Consider the following 18,806-nt stretch of genomic DNA (forward strand, 5'->3'; position numbering starts at 1 on the left):
ACCCAAGGCCCAAACAAAGCTAGGGCAGGCAGCCAAGGCAGAAGGAAACAGAGACGTGTAACAAGTCATCAGGAGAACCAGAAACAATACTTCCAAAAAAAAAGATCCCATCTTCCCTTTCTCCTTTTCTTAATTTCAGCATTGGGGTAACTAGGCTCTGTCTGAAGTCAGGCCCACTTTCTCCATGCCATCCAGATTAAATAAACGACAATGTCATCAGCAACAGCCAGATCTGTGTGTGGGAGGCCCCTGGAGCCCAACGCCTCCAGGTAAGGCTCAGCACCGAGACCAGAGCCCCAGCACAGGGCGAAGCCAGGCAAATCACACATATATCGTCCACACCAACTTTCTGGAGAGACATTTTGGGAAACCATAGACGGGCTCAGGATGACAGTCAGCCTTTTGAAGGGATATCAGGCATAGACCTAGAACTGCTGCAAGCCTGCAGGGTGCTTAACATACAATCTTGAGTAAATGAGTGGTTTACAGCAACCCTGGGCTTCAAAAGGGAAGCAAACAGGGAAGTAGGCTCCAGAAATAGTTGAAAGCAACTTTTCCTAGCTGGGAGAAATGGAGACAAGTGGATAGAGTACTACTGGGTGTGGAATCAGTAAGACTCAACATCCTGAGTTCAAATCTGACCTCAGACACTTATTAGCTGTGTGATCCTGGGCAGGTTACATAACCCTGTTTGTCTCAGTTTCCTCACTTGTAAAATAAGCCAGAGCAGGAAGAGGCAAACCACCCCAATACTTTGCATCTTTGCCAAGAAAACCCCAAATGGGGTCATAAAGAGTCAAGCATGACAGGAAAAAAAAAAGGACTGAACAAATTATCATTAGAGAATTTTTGAATAGTCATTTAAAAATTGTAAGATTAATCTCAACAAAAACAAAATGTTTAAAATCCAACTAAATGCTCTATACCAAACTTATATTTTCACAGATTCAAGGATCTGTGATTTCCTTAGGCTATATCAGCATTTCCACCAACACCAAGGCAGACAGCTTCTCCTTCCCTTCACCCCTCAGGGTGCTTGTTTCTGTGATGTCTAAGGTGGAGAAAGGTGCGAGCTAGAGCATTTAGGGCAGCACAAGCACAAGCACCCAGCCCCTCTCTCCAAGATCCCTAGGCCGACGACACCATCCCAGGTCTGGGGAATGTCAAGGAAGGCCAGGGTCAGGGTTAGGATGTGTCCTGACCTGCACCCAGCTAATAGATGCTACGAGCTGGTCCTTGATCTAACAGGCCAGAGGCTGCTTCAAATCAGCACGCTTAGCTCTGACCAGCTATGCTAGAAAGTAACCTTTGAGGATGTGGATATCTTAGAAAGTCCATAATCCTTAGAGAGTGTATTCTTCTCGTGGAAACAAATCCTTTTTGCTATGATTGCTGCTGATATCAGGAAACAACTAGGTGGTGCAGAGGGTAGAATGATGAATCTAAGAGTCGGGAAGACCCAAGTTCAAATTTTTCCTCAGATCCTTACTAGCCATATGGCCCTGAGCAAGTCACTTAATTTCTATTGCCGCAAGTTTCCTCATAAGCTGTTGGGAGGCTCAAATAAGATGTTTATAAAGCATTCAGCCTAGTACCTGGTCTACAGTAGGCCCTCTATAAATGCTTATTCCTTCCCCCTCCCTACTACCATTAACTTAAGAAAATCTAACCTATTTCCTTTTATTTGACCTAGTTAATTGAAAACATTTTTTTAACCCCTCTCACTAAAGAAACCCTCTGGTAGACCTTGTCACGGTACAACACTCTCTCCCCCCATCCCCCCAAAGAGGTGGGGGAGGTGGTCCTGAAGGCTCACCAGTGGAGTGAAAACTCGGGCAGAAAGATCTGCCAAGTAGAAAAGGCTCCAGACCAAGAGTGAAAGGCATCCCAGCGGCTGCTAAGCCTAACCTTCTTGCTTTATGGAGGGGGAAACTGAGGCCCAGAGGATGGAGTGACCTGGTCAAGAGCACCTGAAGAGTATCAAATACGGAATCAGAACCCAGGGCCCATGCAGAAGTATGGTCTCAGGCCAGCACCTCCCAAGGCCTGTCTGGCCTAGCTGGCAGAAGCCTCTCATCTGTTCTATGTCCGTACTACCTATCTACTTATCTATCTATCTATCTATCTATCTATCTATCTATCTATCTATCTATCTATCTATCTACTTATCTATCTATCTATCTATCCCTCTATCTACCTATCTATCTATCTATCCATCCATCCATCTATCTATCTATCTATCTATCTATCTATCTATCTATCTATCTATCTACATCTCTCTAACCATACCTATGTCTATATTTATCTATAGATACAGATAACCAGCAGGTGTGTTGTTTAGCAGACCCAGGCAGGCCTGCTCAAAAAGAGTTACAAAAGAACCCAGATCCCAAGCGACTACTCGCATTCTGACTTGAAGGGGAGAAGAGAAGAAGCTAAACAAATCTTGTAAAATCGGTCCTCACTTTAGCTTGAAGAACTGGCAGATGTAAAAAATTGAAGGGTTTTCAGCAGAGGATTATTTCTGGTCATGTAGGGGGAAATGGAAGTTCCCCCCTTTGCATTACTCAGGCGTAGATTGCCAGTTTCACCTCAAATGTTTTTCGGTTATTTGGGCAAAGCTGGGGCAGGAGTGGTTTCGAAAGGTCATTTCCCCTCTTAGAAAGTAAAACGTCTCTATTGAGAATCCAAAAAGAGGCTTTTAAATGGAAAGATTCTCACATGTTTCCTACTTTGGATGAAAATGATGTGAAGGGGGTCACTTTTCACAAATGAGTTCTAATCAGGGGTTCTCGGTTGGGTTTTTTTTCAGGCCATGACCCACTGCAGTAGCGGAAAAAAGACTGATGAAATGAAATGGGATTGCTTGAGGAAAATAGAGAAAAATATTGTAAGGGCTCATGCATCATAACCAAAGTCTAAGGGGCAAAAAATGGAGCGAGTTAACCATTAAGATGGTCTCACTGGGCCTAAAAGCCATTGAGGCATAACACAGATCTAAACAGTGTATTCATGTTACTGTTTGCCTACAACCCTTCAACATTTATTATTTTTATTTTTCTTGCAAACTGTGCCAACCTGATAGGTGTGAGTGGAACCTTGGAGTTGTTTTAATTTGCATTTCTTTATTAGTGATTTGTGTATTTTTTCATATGGCTATTATTAATACCTTAGATTTCTTCCTCTGCAAACTGCTTGTTCATCATCTTTGAACAGTCATGAATTTGGGAATGGCCCTTATTTTAACAGATTTGAATCAGCTCCTTCTTTATCTTGGGAAGGAGATCTTTACCAGAGAAAATTGGTGCAAAGATTTCCCTCCTCCCCCCTTTACTTGTTTTTCTTCTCATTTTAAGCTGCATTGGTTTTGTTTGTGCTTCAATCTTGCGCCTGCTATTTATTACCTATAGCAGCTTGAGCAAGTCATTTGAATTGTCAGGGCCTCAGTCTCCTCATCCATAAAATTCTCTAAGGTTCTTGTCATCTCTAAATCCCATGATCCTATTATCTGTTTTATTATTCCCCAACAACTAGAATTAAGCTTGGAACTCTCAAATTCCACCCATGTTCCATTGCGTGAGTTTACCTAGGAGAGCAGAGGGAGTCCAAAACAGTATTCCAAATCACTACGAGGGAAAGAAGAAGAAAGAGATTAAAAAGGAAGGGGGTGGGGAGGGGGAGGTTGATTTTAATTTTTGGCCCATGAATTAAAATATAGGAAAGAAAGGCCTCTGGTCAGTAATCAAAATAACTTTTTTTCCCCCTTTAAACCCTCACCTTCCATGTTAGAATCAATACTGTGTATTGGTTCCAAAGCAGAAGAGCAGAAAGGGCTAGGCAATAAGTGTCTTGTCGAGGGCCACATAGCAAGGAAGTGTCTGAGGCCATATTTGAACCCAGCTCCCCCATTTCTAGGCCTGGCTCTCAATCCACTGAACCACCCAGCTGTCCCACAAAAGAACTCTTAAAAGATTGCGGGAAGGGTGGAGTTACTCACATCTCTCTATCAAACTAAATACCACAGAGAAAAGCTACAATGTAGAAAGAACAGCTATTGAGATACTCAAAAGTTCACAAGAGAAAAAATCCAAGGAAAAAATCGTTATGGGGCAGCTTACTTAGGTAACTCAGTGGACTGAGAGTCAGGCCTAGAGATGGGAGGTCCTGGGTTCAAATATGACCTCAGATACTTCCTGCTTGTGTGACCTTAGGCAAATCACTTAACCTCAATTGCCTAGCTCTGACCACTATGAAGGGGAAATGTTATATTTAGTAATGGAGAAAGAGGAAACTGCTGTAACAAATTAATTTTTTAAATCCTTTCCTTCTGTCTTAGAATACAGACTGAGTATCAGTTCCAAGGCAGAACAGTAAAAAGTAGGCAATTGGGATTAAGTGACTTGCCCAGGATCACAGGAGTAGGAAGCATCTGAGGCCAGATTTCAATCCAGGCCTCATCTCTAGGCCTGGCTCTATATCCACTGAGCCACCTAGCTGCCTATTTATCTTAGACCTTGAAAAGATAGGTACAAAGCCATTCCCCAATTGACAAATGGTCAAAGGATATGAACAAGCAATTTTCAGATGAAGAAATCAAAGCTATCAATAATCATATGAAAAATATACTAAATCTCTCTTGATTAAAGAAATGCAAATTAAAATAACACTGAGGTATCATCTCACACTTATCAGATTGGCCAATAAAACAGTACAGGAAAGTGATAAATGTTGGAGGGAATACGGCAAAATTGGGACACTCATGCATTGCTGGTGGAATTGTGAATGGAGCCAACCATTCTTGAAGCAATCTGGAACTTTACCCACTGTATACCCTTTGATTCTATAATACCACTACTAAGTCTGTATCCCAAAGAGATCATAAAAAAGGGGAAAGACATACTTGTACAAAAATATTTCTAGCAGCTCTTTTTGTGGTAGCAAAAGAATTGAAGATGTCTTCAACTGAGGAATGGCTAACAGTGGTATAGTTTGGTGATGGAATCCTATTGTGCTATAAGAAATGATAAGCAAGATGATTCCAGAAAAAGCTTTAAACATCCATATGAACTGATGCAGAGTGAAATAAGCAGGACCAAAAGAGCATTGTACATAGTCATAGCATTATTGTACCATGTTAACTGTGAAACCTTGGCTACTCTCAGCAATGCAATTATCTGGGACAATCCTGAATCTCCGGAGAAAGAAGTGTTGGAGGCGGATGAATGCAGATCAAAGCATTCTATCTTTCACAGCAGTGCATTTAGGGCTGGATTTTGGGATTTGGTTTTGTATGAGGGTGGTCTTAAAACAATAACCAATATGGAAGTCTGTTTTGCATGATAATACATGTATAATCCAGATCAAATTGCTTACCCTCTCTGAATGGGAGGACAGAAGGGAGTGAGACAGTTTGGATCTTATAATCTGGGAAAACATGTTGAAATTATCACATGTAATTGGGAAAATAAAATTCCTTTAAATAAGAACAAAAAAACCCCAAAAGAATGGACAGAAGATAGAAACAAGGAACGTACAAGAGGAGAAATACAAAAGCTTGGCCAACTTCTGTGAGAGCAAGGTCAGCCATTCTGCAGCTCAGAATAATCTGAAGCTGACAAAGAAGCAAAGGAAACTGAAAAGATCTCTGCAGCTTACTTTTTTAGGAGCTGTATTGGACAGAAAAGAAAAGTCAAAGGGGAAACAGAACCACCCAACTGCTTAGGGTGGAGGAGATAATGTTGACTAGTGAAAGAGAAATGAAAGAGATGCTTCAACCTTTTCTTGCTAGTTTTCTTTCCCAAGCAGACCACAAAGAACACAATAGAAATAGACAACCCCAAATAATTAAGGAAAAAGGAAAAAAAGCACTAAGCTGCCCATAGGTGAATCCGAGTCACTTGGCTCATCTCTAGTGAATGTGATTGCTGAACCAGGGACTCTGAAAAATCACAAAGAAAGGAAGAGGTATAAAATGTCTCTGTTCTCAAAAAAGGAGAAAAGAAAAGATTCACCTCACTAGAGGCTGCGAACTTCATTTCAATTCCTGAGAAAATTCTAGAACATATGATCAGAGATGGTTAATAAACAACTCTGCCTTTTTTTTTTTAAATTTAAACCCTCACCTTCCATCTTAGAATCAATACTGTGTATTGGTTCCAAGGCAGAAGAGTGGTCAGGGCTAGGCAATGGGGGTCAAGTGACTTGCTCAGGGTCACACAACCAGGAAGTATCTAAGGCTAGATTTGAACCAAGGACCTCTTGTCTCTAGGCCTGACTCTCAATCCACTGAACTACCCAGCTGCCCCCATTTTTTTTTAATTGCTATGCTGTTCTACTATTATCCAGTGTTGAAACCCAAGAGTCATCTTGAATTTACTCTCTCCTTCAACCCAATTTTGTCAACTGTACAGACATTTCCGTGGATCCTCCCTCTAACAATGCAGACCCCCAACTCGATCAGGTTGCCAATCCTATTGTCCATTCCTCATGCACTGGGGCCTTCTAAATCTCTTGGCGGTGGGAAAATACGAATTGAGAGCCACCGTCCACTGGTTATCCCTCCTTCACCTTTGCTATGGGACTGATTCATCTTTCTTTCAACTCTACCTTTCTCTGATGACAGAGGTCAGAGGTCCTGCACACTTTTTATCCTGATTACTTGCTCTTTTGTAACGTGCTATAATAGCCTCTGACACTCTCCGGTGCCCTCAAGTTCTGTATTTCCAGAGATGGTGGAAGCATAATAGTCACTGGGCTCTCTCTATTCTCCATAAGATGCCCAGGGTTCTTATAGCACAGTTTCCCAAAGGAGATGCAGCCTACATTTGTCCTGGGCTCGGAATGGAACAGTCCTCTGGGGAAAGGGTGGACAGTCACTCTGCAGAGCCTGGATATCGCATGCAGAAGGCTCTGAGGTGCTATGGGCACTGATGCAAATGAACCATCTCTGGGACTAGGAATCACTCTTGATTGGGACTCTGTGCTGGGGAAAATATATTCCCTGTCTTATGCTTCACTTGATATTAGTCATCTCTCTTGGATCTTGAGGGAAATATTTATACTTTGGCAAGTGTGTGGGATATCCCTTGTTTGGGGAGAGTTTGTAAGGCAGCGTTTCATCCTCCTGAATCAAATGCTTTTTGATAGTCAACAAACTTTTAAAGTCAACAAAAAATATAAGCTTAGATCCTTGTATTCCCCATGACTTTCAGTCAATCTGGTGAATGGAAAAACATGTTCCGTTGCAGATAATAATTTAGGGAAATTTTAGCCTCTTCAGGTTATAGAGAAATCGCCTGTTTCCTTGTCCTACCTTCACTAAGGATATCCTCATTATGGATGTCGATTACTCCCAGAAAATGCTATGTGGACGGGAATGGAGGCATAGGAAAGGAATTATCAATACCCCTTCTGAGCTGTTTCTGGTAAGGTAAAGTTCAAGATTTCCTTAATGTTTTGTATACTTCTCTCCTTTAGGTACCTTAAGAATCAACTCAAAGCCCTCAAAATTGTTCCATTTACAGCACGGACCTTCTCTATGGAAGGTCCACCCAAGTTCTTCTCATCTTTGCTTTCTTCAGTTTCATTTCTACTCTCTCAGACTATGCATCTGGATCTGGAGCCTTAGTCTAAATGGGGAAGCTCAGCCATTCGTGAGGATGAAAAGTTGCTTAGGAAAATCTTTACAGATCTTTTCCATTTTTCCCCATTTGTTATTCTCCTTCCAGTTTCATCTTTAAATGCCCTCAGGTTGACCCTTCTTCACTGAGCCTCTTGCCAAGATTTCTTCAAGCCTGTTTTCCCTCTGCTGCTCCTTGCTGTTTAATGAAGCAATGCTCCTCCATGAGATTTTACAAACAACAAGCTTGTGTCCTAAGCCGGTGTTGCCCTTGGCTCCCCTCACTCTCTGTTTGGCAAGGAGATCCAGTATTCATTGGCTGACGGTGTTTCTGGGCTCTTTTGGTCTCCCCATCACAGAAACTGATTTATATTGGTTAAACTTCCTAGGGTTAATTTGGACTGATGGTCATCCCTCCAGTTCATTTCCCAGATTTCGGTGTCAACAACTTCCTTAAACAGAGCAGGGCAGAGTAGTTTTAATTGCGTGTCATGCCTTTTTCCATTTTTATTCTTTTCTGCTTTTGTACTAAGTGTGATCTTTCCTTTGACAAACTGGTTGCGGGTCCTACTACAGAGACAGCTGGTATAGGAATGAGTCCTGTATTGGTGACCGCTCATTCTCTGACTGTTAACATTTAACCACCTTCATTTTTGCTGTTTCTTGGGCTCCTTACTCCCAGAGCCTGACCAGTTATTCCCCTGAAACCTGACACATAACTTACATTTGAGCTTTTAAGTACTTTGTCCCTCTGAACCCCAGCTCTTCCATTTCTCAGGTAATGCCCAAAAGCCTGTACAGTACAGGCCACTAGAGGGTGCCACAGTACACAGAGCACCGGCCCCGGAGTCAGGGAGACCTGAGCTCAAATCTGACCTGACTTAAAAGCCATGTGACCCTGAGCAAGTCATCTGACCTCTGTTTACCTCAGTTTCCTCATCTGTAAAATCGAAACAATAAAACTGCCCGGGTTGTGGGATCCAATGACCGTAGAGTTGTAAGACACTTTCTAACCCTTGACAAGTCCTCCAAGTGCTTGCTATTACTGTCGCCACCCCCGCCGCAGTTCGCCTCATCGTCCCTGTAGGATACTCTGAACGTCATCGCTGGGGTGGTCAGTCCTCCCCTGTTCATGAGGCCATGTCAGCAGTTCTGGGCACCACTTCTGGGCACCAGAGGCCTGCAGAGGCAGCTGGGGCTCCCGATCCTCTGGGTGTCCCCAGGCCTCCCTCCTCCAGGAGGCACTTCCCAACTGCTCCTGCAGCACGGATCTTCCTTTGACCACCCAACAGCCCAGAGGCCTCGCTGATCGCCCCGGCATCCCCGGTCTGGTCCCGGCTGAGTTCTCCCTTCCCCGGGGACTTCGGCCACTCGATGCCCTCCTGACCATGTTTGTTAACATCCTTGGAATATGGTGAGCTAAACTGGACAGGAAAGTCCCCTGGCCCACACCGAGCACCTAACGCTGGGCTCCGGCCTGAGCTTCTCCGGCCGCCACAATGGTACACGGTTCACGTGGGTCAGCCCTGTCTCCCCAATCAGATTAGAGGCCCCCCAAGACCCGGGCTCCCAGTGCAGTCTGCCAAGACGCACAAGCCCAGCGCATCGGGATACAAAGGTCAGAATGAGACGGTCCCTCCTCCCTCCAGGAATGTACGTAGAGAATACGGAAAGTGGTACAAAATAAGGGAGTTTGGGAGGAGGGCGTCAGGGAAGGTCCTCGGGAGGAGGGCCGCCAATAGTCCTTAGAGTAAGAGCCCCCAAAGGCAGGCAACTAGGGAAGAACCCTGGGGCCGTACATCTCAGGGGCCCTTACCTTGCCCTCGGGGCTCAGCTTCCAGACGACGGAGAAGGTGAGCTTGTCGGTCATGGGGTTGAGGCTGCACAGCTCCTCACAGAGCAGTCTGGGGAGCATGGGCACCACCTGTCAAGACAGAAAAGCACAGCTAATTGCCATCCTTAGGAAGGACGAGAGACAAGTGGGAAAGAGGCAAAGCTTGGGGCAGGACCTTCAGCACTGAGGAAGAGGAAGGATGGGGTGCCGTATGGAGTCAGAAGCCCTACGTTCAAATCCCACCATGGTGGGACCTTGGGCAAGTGACTTAAAAGAGGAATTGGCCCAAATGGCCTCGGTTTCCTTCCGGCTGTCCATCTCTGAGTCGAGGATCTCCTCATTGAAGAAACCTTGGAGAAGAAAAAGGGGCTCTCTAGGTCTGCCACTTTCTCTGCAACAAAGGGGCATCTGCTCTGGCAGCAAGCATTTATGAAGTCCCTTCTGTGAGTGGGAGACATTGGGCCGGTGCTAGTAAAAAACTGCTCTGTCCTTGCCCACAAGGACCTCTACTCTTCTGGAAGACATGGGAGAGATGGACAGTGAAGGAAGCTTTGGTCTGGCCAGCAGATTCTAGCAGAAGCAGAAGCAATATAAAGACTTGATTCCTGTTACCAGGCAAGGGCACAGCCAGGGATTATAATACCTGGAACTTCTTCAGGCTGGCAGAGCCCTTCAGACCCACTCCCTCATCTCCTCTTCACAATGGTCCCACGACCTTCCACAAGGGAGAATCTGAGGCGGGGGGAGGTAAGGGGGCTTCTTGCCCTTAAAAGTCATCTGACTAGGGAGGTGTCTGGGACAGGATTTGGTGCCAAGTCTCTCCTGGCTGAGTCCAGACCTGTTTCACTATCCATGTTACTTTTCAGAAGGGAGCTGAATAGGAAAGCAAAGTAACTCTATTTCCCACTGTGCTTAAAAGGAAGTTCTCGCCTCGAGCAGATCAGTGCTTCTAGCCCTTTGTACAATTCTTCCATCAGAAGACTATCTCCCAAGGACCCATAAGAACTTGAGAGCCTGGCCACGTCCTCAGCTGGGCTCAAGCCCAATCAATGTTTTGGTAACCGAATGCTTCATGGTTTACCAAACCCCATGCTGGCTTGGTCCCAAAGGCCACAGCCGTCGCGACTGACAGCGGCAGAAGGCGAGCGCGCACACTCTAGGCCTGGGAATCTTCCTCCAGTGCCTGCCATAAGGGGGCACAGCTATCTACTGCCAGCAAGAGGCCTCCTGCCCCAGCTTCAATGTCTGCTTGTTTCCTACATGTGTCTAAATGAGGAGTTCCAATGGCCCAACTGTGTCTTCTCAATCAGGGTTTCTGGCTGTCTTGGAAACCCAACGACTGGGCTTCACCTGAGCGATAAAACAACAAAACACCATATTTAATAAACCCTAGCCAGATGCAGAGGGGGGATTCAAGCCTGAGGAGCCATTCTGGGCCCCCCTGGGTTTCTCTGTGGCCCATCATGCCCCTGCTGTTGTTTACTCTGTGGAAAGGTCCTCCTCAGTGCCTGGGCAGTGCAAGAGGAGAGCTGGGGGCTTACTCTGAGACCATGTCGGAGTCCAGCATTCCTTAGCTCAGGGGCTGGGTGCAGGAGCCAGATAACCCAGTTCCCAACACAGAGGCTGCCCAGTGTGCTCCTCCGTGGGGAGAAGCACACGGGCAATGGCTCACCCTACCTCCACTATTATATAACACGGATCACTTTCGCCTGGAAAAGCTGACATCTGCCCCAAGAAGACATTGTCTTGCTAAACGCGCAGCCCCCGGCCCTGCCACCCCCATAGGTCATCTCTCCCGTTGGAACGGAGGCTCCTTAAAGACAGGAGCTGCCTTCAGTTTTGGATCTGTAGCCTCAACGCCTAGCCAACGGGGTTCACTCAAACGCAGGGCCTCCCTCATCAGTACGTACACGTTTCCCATCCTTCCCATCCTTTCCATCCCAGCTGGAGAGAGAAGCACGGCCTTTCCTTATCAGTGTGAAGGCTCACCCCCCACCCAGCGCTGGTGTGTCCCTGAGTGTTTCATTCTGCCCTCCTTAAGGAGGGACTATCACCTAAGAATGGAGAGAGCGTCTCCCCTTCAGCAGCCTCCCAATGCAGGGTCCCTCTTGTTCTGCCCCGTGTGAAAAGCCTGGAAAGAGAAAGACTGTCGCCTCAGGGGTTGCATCTCCGGGCCAGAATGGCTCCCGAGGCAGAGAGAGGGACTAGACTCCTCTCGTGGACAGTCGACAAAGCTCTGAAACTGTCTCGGCTGACATCTGCACGCACTGTTGTCCTACAAGTGCCCAGTGATGGCTGTAACAACGCAGGTCGGGTTATCGCTCTACGCGTATACCATCTACAGCAAGCGTTCTAAGCATTTAATATTGAATGAGATTTTTCGACAGCGTCGCCAAATTTTGGTGGCGGCCCTACCCGGCTTGGCGATTGGCCCCCTGTACTGTGTGTTTGAATGAGTTTGCAGCACATTATAGGCTCTTGTAGTGAGTCAAAAGCATATTTAAGATGAGTTGAGAGTGAAGTTTTCATTCAAACTGTAATGAGATGAACGATGAACTTGACTGCTCTTTCTAATTTCAGATTTACTGACACTGGCACATTAATAGCAAAAGAGAGAATGAAGGGTCTTTCTGTCTAGGAGATACAAATGGATTCATGTCCATCAGCTTCCCTATTCTTTCGAAGGCTGGAACATGACTGGTAGATGAGCCGTAAGAGTAAAGGAAGCAGGAGCCCTGCTCTCCTGGCCTCACTCTCTACCTTTCCATTCTATCCTTTTCTCAAAGGCAGCCAAGAGATAGGATTTCTCTCTCTCTCCCTTCTCAGTCTGCAATAGCCAGGGTGTCTTGTAGCAGGGGCCAGAACAGTGCCTAACAAGACTCCCAAAGGACCCTTTCTGGGTTTGGTGGTTTCCTTGTAAGTACAGAGTATTTCAGGCCTTTTATCTTCTAAAAAGAGGTTTCCTGATACACCCTGCAGGGTGGAGAGGGAAGAAGGCAGTCGGCGTGGTTTTCAGACAGCCAAGAGGACTGGCCAGGTAATTTCTTCTCTCGTGTTCTCTGTAGGGCTGAGAAAGAAATTGGACCAAGCCAGGTGTCTGACAATTGCTTCCAGGAGAGGAGAGGGAGGATGTGCGTTAACTTCCGGAGTGTGCTAGAGTAAAGCTATTTGGAGAGACTGGCATAAGGTTAATCACTTAAGCAAATAAAATACTTCTCTGGGAAGCGGCTGGGGCTACCAATAAGATTAGAAAGTCTTAGATCAGCCCCAAACCCCATCACTACCCCCCCAACCCAAACCCAGAAACATCTGCTAAAGCCACAGCAAATGGGCTGGCCAAGTTCACCAGCAGGTTAGCCAGTATTAACCCTGTGACCGATGGGAAGGGCCACATAGGATAAGAGTCCATCATTTAAATAGGAACAAAAAGGAACACTGGGTCCACATATTTTCTTAGTGCTGCCCACAGATTCTAAAATACTCCAAGGCTCTGTGTGCTATGCCTTGACTCCTTCCTAACTTATCTGTGCAAGCTTGGAGCAGTGCAACCTTTTAGCCAGAGAACTTGGTTGGGTTTTCCCCTTTCTCTGGGGTGGAGGACAGCAGAGGGTGAACAATAGGGTAGAATGGAGCCGTTTACCATTCACATATGGAATGACACAGAGGAAATGGTCAATTCATTTTCTAGCCAACATCTCTGTTTTAAGAGTTTTCTTTTTCATATCAACACTTCCATGAATTCAAATTTTGATCAATTCTGTTACCCAACTTGCTATTAACAAACCAACATCCCTGACAACTTGCTGCTGACAGAAGTGACCATCTTAAAACTCCTTGGACTCTACATCCACACTAGCTTCCAGTCTGAATCTTTGATCTCTATTATAAAGCAACACCAATAAAATACTGTAGAGATTTATGGCCGACCTTTCCCTTGAGCTGTTTCACACCTAAAACAACACCACTGCCCAAGCCAAAAGACAGAAAGTTTACGGTTAGGTTTCAACTGTTTAGGTTTGCTCTTGCTTTTTAAACTTAATACACTCATTTTTTAAATTGACTTAGAAAAACATTTGCAATCACAGCCGGCTCACAGAAGATGGTTCAGAGAAATTCCATATGAACATTTAATAGCCTTCTTAGGAAGGGTCACAGAGTTCTAAGCTGGGGTGGAAGACAGAAAATCCCACCTGGCTTTAAAAACCTCCTTCCTTCCCCCCACCCAATCCAAAGGAGGGCAGTTTTCAAGGAGGTTTTCATGGCCATCTTGTTTTAATTCTCCTCCTCTGCCGCCACCCTCTCTATCCTTTTAACCAGAAGGAATATACATTTCTCACCAGGAGCAAAATCTTCACAAAGAGACTTCATTTAAATGTCAGCAAGAAGGATTTGGGATCTGATATCATATTCAATGTAAAAATGTCCTAATCAGTGGGGTAATTTCCCCCGTGCTGAGGCATGAGGTTTGCATTGTCGCTGTCATTACCTCTGTCCCCAGGAGGTCAGCAGCTAAGATCTCATGCCTGAGAGAGGCGGAATTAGGGCCACAGATGGTGGGAGAGAAACCATAACAGGAATACCATAGGAGAAGACTCGCTCTCATATACACACTGACAGGGTCACACTGGGTGTGGAGAGGTTCAGAGCACATGCCACATGAGAAAACACACTTTCCTGAAGGGAGGAAAGCCATTTGCCCAGCTTCTAACGCAAATCTTTACAGGAATAAGAAAAAAACAAACAAACAGCAGAAAAGTTCCTGGCCACAGTCCTCCAAAAAACCAAAGCAGGAGGAAGAAAGGTCAAAGCAGTGACCCAAATGAGCACCAACGCAATTAGCTCCTGGGTACAGGTCAAGCTGGCCACCAAAAGGAGAGGTTTCGGAGGCCCCTCTTCCCTGGCTTCCTGCTTCTGAAGGGAAGAGCCTTAAGAATGAATCTCCCACTTCCCCCTGCTGTAAAATGAAAAGGAGCCAGGAGGGAAAGATAAAGCTGTTCAAACAAAGAATGGACTGATAGTTTTTGTCACTCTCTTCCAGTATTTTAGGCTGAAGCTCAGAAAGAAAGTAAACTGACAGCACAGTCTGTGCCCCAAGTTTCTCTGACTGTGAGCAAAGCCCCAGAACAGTCTCAGCTGCCACCAGTCCTTGGTCCAACTGGGGCTGGAGAGGCAGGGCATCAGCCCTCTCTATTTCCAATGTTAGAACTGGAAAGGATCTTCATGGGCATCTAGCTAGGTCCACAGCAAAGGAAACCAGAAAAGGCCAGAGAAAGATGCTGATGGGATTCCCAAGGCAAGATGCAAGCAATTCTGACATGGGTCACTCACCTGCACACAATGCATGTAAAGCCACCTAGGGAGTCAGCAGGAGATCTGGGACTGACTTCCAATTCCAACTTTCATAGCACCGCCATGGGAAAGCATAGCACCAGACTCCTGGCCTGGGCTCCTGATACTTTTCTTTGTCCTATGCTTTCTGAAAGAGATGCCTTCTCTTGAAATTTGGGGACAGGGGAAAGGAGGGCCATTCTTCCTTCAGTGCAGGAGATGAGTAGCACCTTCTTTCCCTTCTACTGGCATGTGTTTCTAGAGGCCGCAAAGAATCAAGTTATCCAGCTAAGGATGGCTGCTGCAATAGTGAGCATGCCATATGGAGTTGAGGACCCACAACTGAACCCCTGGCCTCCATGGGCTTTGGTCTCCCCTCTATTCAATGGCCTCTGATTTTCCTCCAGTTCTCATTCCCAGAACCTGTGACCTTCTGATCCCCAGGGCAGACTTGACACCACTTGAGGTCACAAATGCCTGGAAAGTCACATCTGCTTTTCCCCCCAACCATTCCAGTGAGGGTCCCCTTTTGAACAAATGGCCCCTGATGATGCAGTGGACAGAAGTCAAAGGTCAAGTGCATCCCTGGCAGTCATTCTTTATGAGGCCAGCATAGCGTCAGCCAAGGTAAAACACTACTGCTGCTCCCCAAGGCAGCTACAAGGGAAGGGTGAGGAAGATGAGGAAAATGAATGAGAGCACCCATTTTACCAAGAAGCCGGAGGCTGCCTCTTACCTTCTGCACCAGGTAGACACTTGTGGCTCTCTCACTGGCCACTTTATCCAGAGCGGATCCTTCCGGAACAAAGTAACTGACATCTGCGATGTGAACTCCCACTTCAAAGTTCCCTGAAAAGGCATGAGAAGATTATTAGAAGGGCAGGGGCAGAGCCCCCCAGGCACTGAGTGGTGCCTGAAGCTCCTTCCTTTTCTCCACCTCCTTAACATCCTGGGATCTGTTTCTACCACTCAGATTGGAGGGCAGGCCTCTTGGTTGCCCTGGGAGGGACCGCAGAAGTTGCTATGGTTTACCCCTTCCTAGCTGTGTCCCTCTTCTCATGGCCTCTTGCCCAGATCTGGTTAGTTTGCTGGGTCTCTCCACTCTCCAATCTTCAAGTCTCCGCTTTGCAACCATAGATCCATCGTACTAAAGCGCCCTTCCAATTGCCTCACTCTGTTCAAAAGCCTCGGACGTTTTCCTGTTGCCCACACGAGAAGATATGATCAGGAATTCTCAGGCCCTATTAGCACTAAACTATAACTAGGGACTTCATAAGGGCTAACTGGTGGTTGACCAGTACTCCAGCTCCAATGCCCTGTCCATTCATGAACCTCCATCCAGGTGGATTCTGTCTCTCTTCTTGTAGCATACCAGGCATATTGGCATCTTGGAAGTGTGACTGATATATTGCTATTGTAGCTTGTGTATTCATATGCCAGACTCATGGCCATATTACTTATTGATTATTCTATTGCCGAATCTTCAGTCCAAGGGACAAAAGTATTCCTGAGCAGGACATTATGGGCCACGGAGTCCTAGCTCACACCTTGTTAGACCACATTCCTTTCCAAGTCGCATGCTGGACTAGTCTCCTACTCTTTGATTTCGTGATTGTCAATTCAATCAATGTTAAAATATATGCCATGTCACATATTCATTAGTTACCTCCCACTGCACATTCCTAAACTCTCCAATAAAAGTTTGGGGACATCTGCAAGCCTCCCTCTTGCTTCTCTTGCCCCTCTTGCTCTCTTTGTTCTCTTTTCTATTGAGAAGCATCACCTGAGCTTGCTATGCTCCACGTTGGGCGCCAAGTGTAGGAGCTGCCTGCAGTTCCTATACAATTTACTGGTGGGTGATGACCTGAGAAGGAGAATGGAGACTGGAGGAAAATGGATGAAGAGATAATAGAGATAGAGGGAGAAACAAAGGAATAAAGACTCAGAGACGAGTTAAAACACATAGGGTGTAGCAAGCTCCAGTGATGCTTCTTCTCAACAGAAAAGAGAGCATAGAGCGCAAGAGAGCAAGAGGAGCAAGAGGGGCAAGAGGAGCGAGAGGGAGGCTTGCAGATGTCCCCAAACTTTTATTGGAGAGTTTAGGAATGTGCAGTGGGAGGTAACTAATGAATAGGTGACATGGCATATATTTTAACATTGATTGAATTGACAATCACGAAATCAAAGAGGAGGAGACTAGTCCAACATGCGACTTGGAAAGGAATGTGGTCTAACAAGGTGTGAGCTAGGACACTGTGGCCCATAATGTCCTGCTCAGGAATACTTTTGTCCCTTGGACTGAAGATTTGGCAATACAGTAATCAATAAGTAATATGGCCATGAGTCTGGCATATGAATACACAAGCTACAATAGCAATATATCAATCATACTTCCAAGATGCTAATATGCCTGGTACGCTACACTTCTGTACTCTCCTAATGACTTCTTGGTCCTTGTCCTGGGACTCTTGTCACATCCTGCCACTGTCTTTGATGACAAGGGATTAGGACCTGGCCTCTCTTCCTCAAGACCAGTTTATGAAATAAGATAATCTCTGCCCCCATGTCTAGAGCCCCGACAGTGACATGCCCCATTCACTGGGGACATTCAATCAATACTGGTTGGATACAGCAAAAGAGCAGGTTTTAAAGGGCTCTCTGAGGCTGAAGAAGAACTAGCAGTCAGTCTTCACACATCTCCTTCTATCTGGTAGTTAGTCTCAGACACTACCTCCCTCCCCCAACCATCATAGCATGGCAATACATCCAGGATCTGTGACTTCAGCAGGTGAATATTCATCCCACTGGTGCTGATCGCAGCTCCTTTATGATTCAGCAAATGGGAATGAGGGCTCTGCTGAGGCTGAAAAACCCATCTTCAACCAAGCTGGAACCTCTCTGAATCTACCATCCCGAGCTGGGCCTCAAGCGGCAGAGAGGGTTCAGCACCAGGCCCACAGGGTGGCCCAAGACTTCCCAGACAGAGGGAGCCTGTCAGAGCTTCCATTATCCAATGGCCAATCTTCCTCAGTCGGCATCACCTCCAGGCCAGAGCAGAGTACCTGACTAGCTGTCAGCTACACCAAGGGGAGGTCTTAGGAGCTCTCAGAAGACTCTATCATGAGATCTGCCAAACCCTTTGGATGTTTGCCCTCCCAACCCTCTTCGCACGGTGGCTATAAATAAATGGTGGATATAAATAAATAAATGAATGAATGAATAAATGAATGAATATATGTATATCAACCTGAGAAACAAGTACAACAAAACCTGTTAGGTTCTAAGCATGTGACAAGGATTCAAACATGGATTTTATCTTCTCCACCCCAACCACATTCTGATGGAGAAGCTCATTCCTCTCAAGTCTTTCAGATGCTGCAAAAAATGGCTATGAAAAAAGCTGAGCTCCTGCCTGGGGCCCTGCTCCAGAGCCTCCAGGGCCAGCTCCTGGGCGTAGAAGTCAGCTGCTTCAGTCCAAGTTGGGGACACAGCTGGGTGGCAGGGTCCACAGGCCCCCAAATCTGCCCTCCAGCAACCAAAGAAGCCAGGCTCCACATGCCTATAGCTCCAGCCTTGGGAAGCTCAGCTTTGACTCTGATATTATAAGTATCTAAAGTCAGCAATGAGAAGATAAAAAATCATGGCTTCTTCCTTTGAAGTCACTCTTTTAATTTATTGGTTTAAGGGATCAATACTAACTAAAAGAGAAGAAAGGGGGTCATTACATCATATCCACCCTAGTTGAGCAGTCACTGTGCACTTAACTCACTACACATGAACTTTCTGTCCTTAGTCAAAATTGACAAACTGACAAAGATCTCATTACAGGAGGGAAAACATGCAGAGGGCCAATCAAAACACATGGAAGAGCCTTAAATTTCACTTAGGATTCCCAGTAGAGGCCCTTAACCAGTGGTCAGCGCTCCCCCAACTCTGGCACTTTTTATGGAAGTCCTAAGTAAATATTTTATTACATATATTTACATAATGTGAACTGGCAGCTGTCTTAGGGTAGTGACGCTGAAG

The 18,806-nt window shown here is 45.8% G+C and overlaps 1 protein-coding gene across 5 annotated transcripts in view; it reads right to left on the bottom strand.

Annotated features, from left to right (window-relative positions):
• Nucleotides 1-18,806, bottom strand: part of DIS3L2 (DIS3 like 3'-5' exoribonuclease 2) — a 384,538-nt gene that overhangs the window by 98,289 nt on the left and 267,443 nt on the right. For all 5 annotated transcript variants that reach the window (XM_056819939.1, XM_056819938.1, XM_056819942.1 and 2 more), the window contains 2 exons: nt 15,517-15,629; nt 9,435-9,542 (listed from right to left, as the gene is read on the bottom strand). In XM_056819939.1, the coding sequence (XP_056675917.1) occupies nt 9,435-9,542; nt 15,517-15,629 (221 nt within the window). The remainder of the gene's footprint in view (nt 1-9,434; nt 9,543-15,516; nt 15,630-18,806) is intronic.

Source organism: Monodelphis domestica, chromosome 2, assembly GCF_027887165.1.
Source record: "Monodelphis domestica isolate mMonDom1 chromosome 2, mMonDom1.pri, whole genome shotgun sequence".
Lineage (NCBI taxonomy): Eukaryota > Metazoa > Chordata > Mammalia > Didelphimorphia > Didelphidae > Monodelphis > Monodelphis domestica.